Genomic DNA, 12,611 nt, shown 5'->3' with positions numbered 1-12,611 from the left:
AAGCAGCATAGAAATAACAAAATGACCTTACAAGTATACCACAGCTGAACCAGATGAGACCAATGGAGAACTAACCCTCAGATAAGCACGAACATGCCTAACTTGTACATTAGTATGTTGAGAGCTTTATCTATTTCAAACTAGAGTCTCCAGCCCACCAACAGAGATAATGAGTGAACCAATGTAGAAAATTCAACCCAGCATGTCTGTGTATATTGCTACCTGGAGGTTGGTTAAAGGAGGGTCCTGTGGGCACCATCCAGGCCACTTGGAGCTCGGCCTGCAGAGTGAACCAGCCTTCCATCAGAGAGGGGTTGTTGTTTTCAGACTGACTGAAAAGGGCAGCTGCCTTTCATAGTCTGTTCCCCTGGTGGTGCCAAGATTCTAACCATAACCCTAAACCTAATCGTAGCCCATAATAAACCACAGGCTTTGGATCGTTCATCTGGTGAAAAATCTCCAGAGGGCTGTTCAAGATGTGAAGCTTGCAAATAATGAGGGGGGTGGTACAGTAGCTCTAGGGGGTTCCATCTTTTATATAATAAGGTCACCCCAGTAGGCTTGGTTTGGCTGGGTGCTGGGCTTCTGTGGGGTTGATATCCTATTTGTAGGGGAACACACAGAGACCTCTGGGTCCAGAAGGCAGGACCTTCAAATGCTATGCTTTTCTGTGACTGAAGGGGGCACTGCAGGTCCTCCCAAGTACCATCTTTAATAGCTAAAGAAACCCGATACTCAGCAGATTGACCCTGTGAATGGAAGACTAACAATGTCCTCAGCCATCTCTATTTTTGTTTTCCTCACCCCCTCACTTTTGATCAACTGGGTAAACGTGGTCATGGGGCAGGAAGGGGAATATTTGTTGTGTTTGCAATGTGATTATTTCGTGAGCTAATTTCCCAAAGCCCCATCAACAGACAGGACACGCGGAACCACACAGGAGTCATAGGAGCCACCATGGCCGGTACAGCCCTAGCTCCCAGAGCATTAAGGCTGACAGTTTGGAGGTCTCATACATATTAGTAGATGAAGAGGCAAAAAAAAAAAGTCATTTCTTCCATGTCCTGTTGGGTCGCCTAACTGCTCTCTCTGCTTCCACATCGCCCCAGAGTCGATTCTTAAATTTAATTTTGGCTGTGCTGGGCCTCTCATTGAAGGGGGCTTTTCTTCAAGGTGCCTGGACTCTAGAGTGGGGGCTCTGTAGTTGTGGCATGTGGGCTCACTTGCTCCATGACATGTGCGATCTTCCCAGACTAGGGATGGAACATGTGTCCCTTGCATGGCAGGAGGATTCTTAACCACTGGACCACCAGGAAAGTCCCACAGTCTAGCCAGAAGGATCTTTTTCAAATGGAAGATAAAGTCATCCTTCTGCTCAAACCCCCACCAGGGCTCCTAAATTCCTCAGAATAAGAGGCAAAGTCCTTGTAGTGACCACAGGGCCCTCTGTAATCTGTGCCCACATACCTCTCTGACTATCTCCCCTGGTACTCCTGACCCCTCACCACTCCAGCCATGATCCTTAAGCACCCAGAGCACACTCTGACCTCAGGTTCTCAGCACTAGAAATGTCCTCGGTCTGGACAGCTTTTTCCATGGATTTCACATGGCTCCTGTGCTTCACTCAGCTCATGGCTTGAATGACACCTTAGGAAAGACCTTCCCTGAATACTCTCTGCAAAGCAACTGCCCCCTTCTCTCCCCCATCCCCTGGACCCACTAGTCATCTTACTCATCTTTATAGTTTGCTAACATCTTGCTACCACCTGATATGTTATATATGCCTTGTTTTGTTCATTTATTGACTGTTCTTCCCTCCTACACACACACATGCACACACACATACACCACACACCTCCTTGATCTCAAATCCGCCCCACCTAGAACAGAACATATAGTAAGAGCTCAAAAAGTATTCCCCACATGAGCAATACCTCTGCTTACGCTGTTCCTCAGGCAGGCCTGTGGTCTGGCTTCAGAACTTCACTTTTAAGCTCTGGCTCCCTCAAATATAGCTATTATCCCACCAACCCCAACCTGCACTTTACTGAAGAGCAGACATTTGTTTTTGCATCAGTTTTACTGTACAGAGCCCTCTAGACTGGAGGTGGGGTTTAGAGACAAAGCAAGGCAGCCTGTTGTTGGAGATGGGAGGTCAGTGCACGAAGAGCCCCTGCCCTGCACTCTGGAAGGCTGGCAGTTTACCAGGATTCTGGCCCTGGGAGCCAGGCGATGGAGAGAACAAATAAATACATATAGAAAGAAGGGATAGAGAGGAGGGAACAAAGAGAAGGGTACGGGATAGAGGGAGTGAGCTTGAGCTCTAGCTTGGAAAGAAGATACAAGAAACTGATAGCATTCACGGTCTCCACAGGAAACACCGAGCAGGGACTTGTCTGTTGTTCCACTGGCCAAGATTTTGCTTTCCAATGCAGAAGGTGTGGGTTCTGTCCCTGGTTGGGGAACGAAGATCCCACATGTTGCTGCCAGAAAACCAAATCATAAAACAGAAGCAATACGGTAACAAATAAAGATTTTTTCAAAAAGAAATTCTCAAAGAAAAATAGAACAAAGTGGCTGGGGGTGGAGGAAGAGTGTCAAGGGTGAACGATGTTTCATTGTGTATTCTGTTCTTTTTTTGGAGCATAATTGCTTTAGAATGTTGAGTTAGTTTCTCCTGTACAATCAGCTGTATGTATGTTTATATCTTTTTATATATCACTTCCCTCTCCCCCCATCCCAGCCATCTAGGCCATAGCTGGGCTATGTTATTTGCTCTGAGGCATGTGGAATCCAACCCTGGTCTCCTGCACTGGCAGGCAGATTCTTTGCCACCAGGGAAGCCTGGCTATTTATTTTAAAGAAGATGTGGTACATACATTGTATATCCTGTTTTTTACCTTTTGAATTGTGATCCATGTAAGTGTTATTTCTACAAAATAATAGCTTGATTAAAACAAAAACCAAAACCTACAACAAAGCACCCTGACTTTGTTACCTTCTTTCTGTGTGGCCTCTAGCAAGTAACTTGGCTGAGACCCGTCTGTAACACTGGCTCAATAGTTGAGACCCAGGAGCTTAGTTGCTCCATGGCATGTGGGATCTTCCCAGATGAGGGATCTAACCCAGGTCTCCTGCACTGCAGCGAGATTCTTTACCATTGAGCCACCAAGGAAGACCTTATCACAATCTGAGGGCTATTTGGGGGATTCAGGAGATCTTACAAGTGAATCTCCCAGCCCCATGTCAGGCACACAGCACCTGCTGCTGTTGTCAGAACTCCCAGCAGCTCTGGAAGGATTCCAGCATCTCTCTGAGCCCCAGTTCTCTTCTCCATCACCCTGAGAGAATAACCTGCAACTGCACAGGGCTGGTGGGCGGATTAACTGGGGAAGGGCCTCGGCACACAGAGCCTTGAGTTACCTTCACTGTGTCACCGTGTCACAGCTCATCTCTTCTCGGACTCTGCCTGGACGATCTGGTGGCCACGCCCACTCCCACCTCCGCAGCCCGAGGTTGCAGGCAGGAATGGAATGTGCCTGAATTATAAGAACAGAGGCCACAGGCCCGCCAGTGCTGGAAGCAGTCACTTTATTGGTTGGAAAAAGAAGCAGCTGTGGTCAGCTCAGGAGGGAGGGAAGAGGCCAGGAAGGGAGGAGGGCAGCTGGGCTGGAGCCAGACAGGGCCAGGCAGACACTGCTGCTCCCTCAGTCCACAGGCTGGAGCTGGAGGAAGAAAATCATAATAATACCATCAACAACAATACCAGGGACACTAGACAAGAGTGCTTGCAGCTTAAATTCTGATCCAAAGCTCCTCCCACTCCATCACATTCCACCGCCCCCACCCTGCTACCTTCCTACCCCCTGCCCCCCAGCAAAGTCTCACTTTCTCGAGGCCCTGGGGCTCTGCAGGCATTTTTCTGAAGGTCCTAGACTCACTTCTTTTGCTCTGACCATCTCAGGATACACCTGGGTATACCATGGTCCCTACTGACCACTGTGATCATTCATGAGGGGTCACTGTCATTTATCTCCCTAAGAATCCTTCCACCACTAGGAAATTGCACTATGCCCCCATTCCTTCGGTTAAGCTAAGTTAACTGATCAAAAAGATCTTATTTATCCCATTTTATAAGCAAAATATTTGCAGTTCAGGGAGGTGAAAAAGGCTAGTTAATTGTCAGAGCTGAAATCTGAACCTGGGTCTTCCTGACTGCAATGCCAGCCCATGCTGTTGGCACATATGGAGACAAGAGGCAGCTGGCATCACTGGAGAGCTCTGGGCCCTGGCGAGACCAGGCTTCCCTTTCAGGCACTGAATTGGCAACCATGGGTCCTTGGGCATGTCTTCCCCTCTGTCTGGGTCTCAGTCTTCACATCTGGACAATAGGTTACCTCACTGACCTGCCAGTCTGTTGACTGAGAGCTTATCAACAGCAGCGCACGATTAGCAATTAAATTACAACCAGGGGGTCCTTCCGGGGGCTTGCTTGGTCCCATTCCCTCCATCCGGAACAGCTTCCCTACCACTGTACTTCACCAGACTACTGACCTTTCACTCATCCTTCAGGACTGGCTCAGAACCCTGCTCCCTCCTTCCCCCACCGTCACCTGGGTGAGATTTCCTCCTGTGTTCTTACCACACCCAGCCCTGCCCTCCACTGCCGCACTGATTATAGGCATTGGGAGTGTCTGTCCAACTGTCTGCCTCGGCCACCTGGCTGCAAACTCAGTAAGGAAGGGCAGCCGTCAACTTCTGTCCCAGCACATGGCACAGTGCTGGATCCCTCAATGGGCTGAAGATGCATGTGCTTTGGGTTTTGTTTCTCTTTCTTTCTTTTTTTTTTTTTTTTTAAATCTTTATGTATTTATTCATTTGGCTGCACTGGGTCTGAGTTGCAGCGTGTGGGATCTATTTCCTTGACCAGGGATCAAACCCAGGCCTCCTGCATTGGGAGCTCAGACTCTTAGCCATGGGACCACCAGGGAAGTCCCTTTCTTTACTTTCTTATGCTTGCTTTAAGACTTAACATTGTTTTATTTTTAATTATCTGTGGGGAAAAAGAGGCTCCATGATCTTATCTTTAGGCATGAGAACCACTCAAAGCAGGTGAATGTAGCCCTGTTGGTCACAGAATAAGTGCACAAGTGAAGGGGAAAAGGAGTAAATCTCACAGCCCAAATAATCAGCAAATATTGTCCCATCCACCTTCATGTATGTCGCAAACCCAGCCTCTTAGGTCACCTGGTCCATCACCTCCCACCTGGCCTCTTGTAGGAACCTCCTAGCTGGTCTCCCTGCTTCTGCTACTGCTGCCTCTAGGGTCTCCACACAGCAGCCGGAGCAATCCTTTTAAATTCAAGAGCATGTCCATTTCCAAGGGCCCAACATCTCTGGGTCAAGACCAAAGTCCTGGACTTTCCTGGTGATCCAGTGGTTAAGAATCTGCCTGCCAATACAGGGGACCTGGGTCCGATCCCTGGTCCAGGAAGATTCCACATGCTGCAGAGCAACTAAGACCATGTGCTACACCTACTGAGCCTGCGTGCTGCAATTACGGAAGCCCACTTGCCTAGAGCCTGGGCTCTGCAACAATGGAAGCCACCACAACGAGAAACCCGTGCAACGTAACACAGAGTAGCCCCAGCTTGCTGCAACCAGAGAAAGCCTGTGCATAGCAGTGAAGACCCAGTGCAGCCATAAATAAATAAAATGCCTCTCTGACCCTCTCCTCTATTGCCCTCTTTTTGATCATAGGCTCCAGACTTCAGGCTTTTCCTGAAACACACCAGGGGTTCTACTGCTTTATATCCGCTGCCCCCACTGGTCATAACAGGCTCTCTGAAAGCTCCCAGTTCCCTCCATCATCTCCAACAAGTTTGTTCAAATGCTGCCTTTTGGAAGGTCTTGTGATAACACTGCAACACAACTCCCTGCTGCTCCCCATCCCTACTCCGAATTCTCCTTCTGTTTTCTTTTTCTCCAGGTCACTTATTTCCTGCTAACATTTTACAGGGAATGAAAGTGTTGAATGAAGGTGTTAGTCGCTCAGTCGTGCCTGACTCTTTGCAACCCCATGGACTGCAGACCACCAGGCTCCTCTGTCCATGGGATTTTTCCAGGCAAGTATACTTGAGTGGTTTGCCATTTCCTTCTCAAGAGGATCTTCCCAACCAGGGATTAAACCCCAGTCTCCTGCAGGTTCTATACCAACTGAGCTACCAGGGAAGCCCTTTTACAGGGTATACTTGCTTTTTTATTTGATTTATCATTCACTAGCATCTACAGGTGGCACTACTGGTAAAGAACTCCCCTGCCATCACAGGAGACATAAGAGATGCAGGTTCGATCCCTGGGTTGGGAAGATCCTCTGGAGGAGGGCACAGCTACCCACTCCAGTAGGTGTGTCTGGAGAATCCCATGGACAGAGGAGCCTGGTGGGCTCAGGTCCATAGAGTCGCAGAGTCGGACACGACTGAAACGACTTAGGACGCATGAATGCACAGTATATAAAACCCATCAGAGAGAAATTTTTGTTGGGTTTGTTTCCTCATGGAGCATCCCAGCACCTAGAGCAGTGAACCGCCTGTGATAGATGCTCAGTGACTATCTGTTGAGCAGATGAGAACAAATCAAAGGATGGATAAGCGAATAGCACTGTGTTAGCTCAAGGGCTCCTTTTCAGCCTCCTGCAGAGGTTGTCATATCTGGGTATCAATGTATCCCTCCCCCCACCACAGGGCACCTACCTCAGAAGACAGGGGTGACACAGGACACCCTCCCGCAACCATTGATGCAGCATTTCAATGCGTCAGGACACTGGCTGTCCACCTGGCACTGGTCCCGGCAGAGGCCAAGCTGGGGGAAGGCGATATCCACATTAGGGCATGAGCCCGGCTTATCTGGGTGAAAAAAGGAGTAAGAGGTGGTGAGCAGAGCTGAGGCAGGCGGCTGCACACGTCTCCACAGCATGTCTGCCCACCTGGATTCACAAATAAGACAGCTGCTTGCCTGAGCGAATCTCAGGGGGCTTGGAAGGTCGTCTGCAAACTCTCTTCCTCCTGTTCTCTCCTCCCAGGGGTTTTGAGATCACTGCACTCCAGTTTGAGTCCCAGCTCTGCCTTCTCCTAACTTTGTGGCCTCAGGAGGGAAATCCCCCAGAGCCCTGCGTCTTCAGGTGTCAGATGAGATCAGTGTTGACCACACCACAGGGTTGTTACGGAAGCAATGGAGGCAACAGACTTCTCCCTGAGAAGTCAACGTCCTTTGTAGCAGTAATAATGATGATGAGTAAAGGCAGCTGTTAACACTTAGTTCCTTCTAAGTAGCAGGCATTATCCGAAGCTTGCGACATTTATTAACTCATCTAATCCTCGGGATAATCCTAGAACCTGGGACAAGGAGCTGTAACTATTTTCTCATGTTGCAGATGAGGAAATTGAGTCAAAAAGTTCAATAATTTGCTTTAAGTCAAACAGGGTAGAGACAGGATTTGAACCCAGGAAACTGGCTTCAGGTCTGTGCACCATGCATTGTGTTGCTTTGTAAGCAATAAAGCATAGCGCCCATGTCAGGGTGATGCACCCACAAGGCCTTCACTCCCGTATACTCACTCCTAGTTACAACCAGTGGAACCAAGGTCCCCTCTACACTCTCACTCTAACACCCAGAGAAGCATTCTTCCACTATTGCATACACACACACACATACACAAAACCACAGAGATGTGCCAATTAACAAGTCCTTAGTGCAAATCCATTTTGTCCTTTAGTTTTCACATCAAACCTCTCTTCTGTAGGGGATATTTCTACTGTATTCTTATTACAGCAGAGGAGAATGAAACCCAGAGAGGTGAAGGCATCACCCAACATCACACTGCTGATCAGAAGTAAAACCAAGACCTGAGCCCAGCCTTTCAATGTCCACAGACACACACACACACACACAACCTGTGCTCCACTCCAGGCTCAGGGAGGAGGGAGCTGGGCTCAGTGCCCAGAAGCCCGAGGAGCAAGTCCAGCCAAATGTCAAGCAGGCTCAGAGCTGGATGATGAGCTGAGAGGACACGGGGGCCTGCCTTCCTGCACAGACACCCTTTCCGAGCTGCCCCAGGACAGAAGGGCATCAATAGCCAGTAACTCACCAAACAAGCCACTGTGAGTGGAGGATCTACTCTCTGCTGAGACGTCTCACGTGTACCATTTCATTTAGCCTCATGGCAGTCCTACAACATCTGAGATTCTCATCCCATTGTGTCAAGGAGAAAGCAAAGGCTCAGAGAAGTGAAGCCACTTGCTCAGGACACAAACCTGCAGATGGTACAACGAGGATTCTAATCCAGGAGACGCTCTGTCCCTGCCCCTCTTCCTGCCTCAGTCTATCCGAGACCAGGGAGCAGCAGAGACTCCCCCAAGCAGAAACTCCTCTTTTCTCCCCACTCTCCTCTCATCTGTGTCTTTCTCTCCCAATGTCCTCCTCTCCTGGTTTTCCTCACTTTGGTCCAGGTTAGAGTACTCTTGCCTGGAAAATCCCATGGACGGAGGAGCCTGGTAGGCTGCAGTCCATGGGGTCGCTAAGAGTTGGATATGACTGAGTGACTTCACTTTCACTTTTCACTTTCATGCATCGGAGAAGGAAATGGCAACCCACTCCAGTGTTCTTGCCTGGAGAATCCCAGGGACGGGGGAGCCTGGTGGGCTGCCGTCTATGGGGTGGCACAGAGTCAGACACGACTGAAGTGACTTAGCTGTAGCAGTAGAGATCCCCAGATCCACAAGCCCCCTTGACAGGCTGTTCCTCCCTCCGGCTCCCACCACCTGCTCTGACTGAGGTCTCTGATTACAGGCCTTCCTGGCCCTGCAGGCATCTTCAGAGAAATCACAGGGAGGGAGCATCATAGGGACTTTTTCTCTGGGTAAAGACAAGCGATCCCAATAAGGTGGGATCAGGTCATATCCTGGCTTCTAGTCCTCAGTTTTTCCCTCTGAAAAACAAGATGCTCAGAGTCCAAGCTGTTTAAGACCCCTTCCTGCTCAGGTAGGAGTCCCTAGGACCTGCTGGACAGTCTTGAGCTCCAGCAAGTGCTTTCTATGAAGGGCAAGCTTCACACACTCTCTCTCACTCAGTCTTCAGAGCAGAAGAGAGGGTGTTAAGAGGAGGAAGGGGGAGGGCTGCTCAGGATGGGGTCCTGACTTTCTTCAAGCCACTCAGACAAAAAAGGGACCCCCTGTGTTATGAATCCTGTCCAGCCAGGGATGGCAGTGTGACCTTGGACAAGAACCTTTCTCTCTTTTGTATCACATCTTTAAGATGGGTGGAGTGCTCTCCTAAACCTGGAAAGCCTCCATCTGGACAGAGGAATTTGGGGAGTCCGGACCAGTAGGCATCCCAAAGCCTTCCCCCAGGGCCGGGGAAGCCACAGGAAAGGGGTTCTGGCAGGGGAGCGAGTCTAAGACCTCGGGACCCAGCCCATTGGACAGCCCAGAGCTGCCCCGAGGCTAAACCCCCGCCAGGAGGAAGCTTCGACCCTGGCGCCCAGATCTCAGGGAACAATGGTCCGGAACCACGTCCCCGCGGTGCGTCCCGGAAGTCCGTCATGCACCAGAGCGATGAATCCGGCTGGGAGTGGGGGACCTCCCTTCCCCTCGGCGGCATGTCAGCGACGCCTCGGTCTCCCCGGGGTCGCGGGAGGGAGAGCACGGGCTGATCCGGTTCCAGCCACCTCGACCTGGTCCTGGACCCCCGGGTCGGTAGCGCTGGTGTGCCCGGAACGGGGCGCTCCCTTCTCCCGCACCCCCGCTGCCACGCCCCGGCCCGCGAGGGTCCCCCAGGTTACCATTAGGCATCTGGCAGACGGTGGCGCAGCCGGCCTCGCAGCACTTGAGGTTGTCATCACAGTCCTCATCCAAGACGCACGCCTTCGTGCAGTTCGCGTCACCCTCCAGCTCGGGACACTCACCCGGCTTCACTGCGACTGAGCCTGGGAGGTGGACGGGTAGTGGGGCACCCGGGCCCGCTCTCAGAGGATGCCCACCTCGTGTCCGATGGCCCCCAATCTCAATCCCCACCCCCACTGGAATTCTGAGTCTCAGTTCCTAGGCCCCGCCCTAACAGTCTTCAGAGAGCCCCACTTCCAGGGACGGGGTCCTCCAATACCTTGGGAGGACAGGAGGGACCAAACCCTTGGCCTCTGAGCCTTGAATTTTTAGGAGACCCCAGCCCGACTGAGCGTCTAGGAGCTTCCAATGTCCCGGCAGAGGGTCCCCGCCACTGGCCATTGCATCTCCAACATCAGCAAAGAACCTCCCCCCCCCTCCCCCGCTGCCCCCCAACCCTCGCCCCATCCCAGGCATAAGGGTCAGTCTTCAGTGGTCTCTGCGCACCTCCAGCACACTGGACCACACATCTGAAGCTCAAGGGCTACCTCCTTCAGAGCACCAGGGATCCCCACATTTTAGTCTGCAGGGGACTCCCCACTTCCGCCCTGGGGAATCCTCACTGCGCAGAGAGGCTAAACTCCTGCCCGGCTCCGTTCCTTCGCTCCTGGTTCGGCCCCTCTGGGCACCCAGCCTTTCCCCGCCCCACTCACCTGTGACCGGGGGGAGGCCCAGGAGCAGGCCAAGGAGGAGGGCGGCGAGGAGGGGACCCAGGCGGCAGGCAGGCATGGTGCTCGCCAGGGCGGGGTGCGGGAATGAGGCGCCGCCAGGAAGATTTAACTGGGTTCCTGGGGGGCGTGGGGTAGGGGCGGGGCTGAACGCTTGCGGGTAGAGGGCTCAGCACACAAGGCAGGCGGGCCGACTGCCACCTCCTGTCATTTCACAATCTCCCAGGATCAGGTGTCACTCTGGCCCCAATGGGAACCAGGAACCTAAGCGGCTTCCTGGCCGGGTGCAGCTGGTCTCACCCGGACCCTTGTCCCCTCCCCCTCCCCACCTCCCTCTGGGCCCTGGGGGCAGGGCAGCAGGCAGCCAAGGGCTAGATCTAGGACTCCCTGGATCCCATTCCGAGACCCAGGGGTCTCCCTGTGATGCCCACTGTGGTAGGAGAGAGGAGGGCAGGACCCACTGGGGGAGACTGTAGACGAAGTGGCTGGACTCGGGGTCAGCAGGTCAGAGTCTGGATCTCACTTTAGGGATTCGTGGTGGGCGTGTTGTGTAGTGATACACAGCACACAGAAGGAGCCACAGGAAAGCGTATTTACACATGAACCCACTGGACACGAGACACCGAGGCCAGAGAAGGTGGAACACCTGCTAAGGTCTGGAGTCATCAGGACGTGTGTTTCTCCCTCTCTCTTCCCCGTGCAGACACGCAGGCTCACTCACTCTGATTGTGCTCAGTGTCTCATGATGTGACGGGTGGTCCCAGACACGTATGAACAGAGGGATATTATCATCGCCAGTAGTGTGTGCCAGATGAATGGTGCAGGAGGCCCTCCCAGCTCCCCGAGTCCCAAGCGAAGTTGCAGAGACAAGGTTTGATCCCAGGTCTCCATCTCTCCAAGTCTGTTTTTTTTCCCATCCATCATAAATGTATGTTTTCGTGACACATCTAGGGCACACAGTTGCTGTAGAGAAAGTAATTAAAGGAGCTCTCAACATTGGCCTTTGGGTGACAGAGTCCGGTTTGACTCCCGTCTCTCCCACTTCTAGCTGCGGGACCTTGAATGAATCTCTTCTCTGTTCTGAACTGCCAAGTTGTCATCTCCAGAGATCTGTAAATGGGCTGAGATGGTGTCTCCTGTTAGTAAGGAGACTGATGAGTAGACATCGAGGTTTAACATGCAGGCTGGTAAATGCCAAAGCATGGTTACCTGGCAAGAAGTATCTTCAAACATCCCTCCTGATTCAAATCTGAGGTCAGTAAACCCCAGGAGGTCTTTGCTGCCGGAGGGTGGAAGGGGTGGAGAGCAGTGGCCATGGGGATGACAGAGGAGCAGGACTTGATGATAGAAGTATGTCCAGCCACCGTCCCCACAGATGGCCCGGGGAAAAGAGGCTGCGAATACTTCCCCCACTTCCCTTGTCCAGCCTGGGGACTGGAGACAGGTCCTCGCTGGGAGGGGCCCGGGCTGTTTACTCTGAGCACAGAACAGTTAGCAGCCATGAGGCCGGAGCCAGGTAGGGGCTCAGCCCAGGGCTGCTCCTGGAACTTAGTCTAGGACATGCAGAGGACACGTTGACGGGCAACTGGTCTTAGCCTGTGAATCCAGCTGCGTGCTGGACATTCAGCCTCGGGCACTGCTGCCCACAGCTTTCTTCTGGCACCTCGTCAGCTTGCCCACGCCAGGAAACTGCCCGGCCTCACCCCTCTCCAGCCCTCTTGGGTTCTCCTGGGGACTGACTCTCTTGACAGGAATGGGGATTAGCCTGAGGTGAGCGGGATGGGGTGGGGCACACAAATAGAGGAGAAAGCTCCATAGGTCCACGGCCCATGGCATGCCAAAGATGTTTAGCTTTTGTGATGCCAGCTTGTGTACTGGGTGCGTTCATACAGTTTGCTTCTACATACAATATAAAAAGGGCAGAGGCTTTAAAACCAAATACACTCAGATCCAAATCAGGGGTTGGCTACTTCCTATGTGACTTATAACAGCACCTCACTTTTTG

General features: G+C 52.0%; 1 protein-coding gene across 2 annotated transcripts; it reads right to left on the bottom strand.

Moving 5' to 3' along the window:
- Positions 1–3,574: 3,574 nt before the first annotated feature.
- On the bottom strand, positions 3,575–10,726 carry WFDC2 (WAP four-disulfide core domain 2). Of its 2 annotated transcripts, XM_055543267.1 has the most exons (4): positions 10,592–10,726; positions 9,839–9,982; positions 6,753–6,905; positions 3,575–3,725 (listed from the first exon to the last, which is right to left on the bottom strand). In XM_055543267.1, the coding sequence occupies exons 1-3, from the start codon at positions 10,665–10,667 to the stop codon at positions 6,754–6,756; spliced, it is 372 nt and encodes a 123-aa protein (XP_055399242.1). In that variant the 5' UTR covers positions 10,668–10,726; the 3' UTR covers positions 3,575–3,725; position 6,753. The 2 variants fall into 2 exon arrangements, 1 of the variants encoding a protein (XP_055399242.1); XR_008701265.1 differs by lacking the exons at positions 3,575–3,725; positions 9,839–9,982; positions 10,592–10,726 and adding an exon at positions 6,986–7,323 and having other exon boundaries at positions 6,770–6,905.
- Between the last annotated feature and the right edge of the window lie 1,885 nt (positions 10,727–12,611).

This window comes from Bubalus kerabau, chromosome 13 (genome assembly GCF_029407905.1).
Source record: "Bubalus kerabau isolate K-KA32 ecotype Philippines breed swamp buffalo chromosome 13, PCC_UOA_SB_1v2, whole genome shotgun sequence".
Lineage (NCBI taxonomy): Eukaryota > Metazoa > Chordata > Mammalia > Artiodactyla > Bovidae > Bubalus > Bubalus kerabau.
The sequence above is the reverse complement of the archived record's forward strand: the minus strand, read 5'-3'. Positions and strand labels throughout refer to the sequence as shown.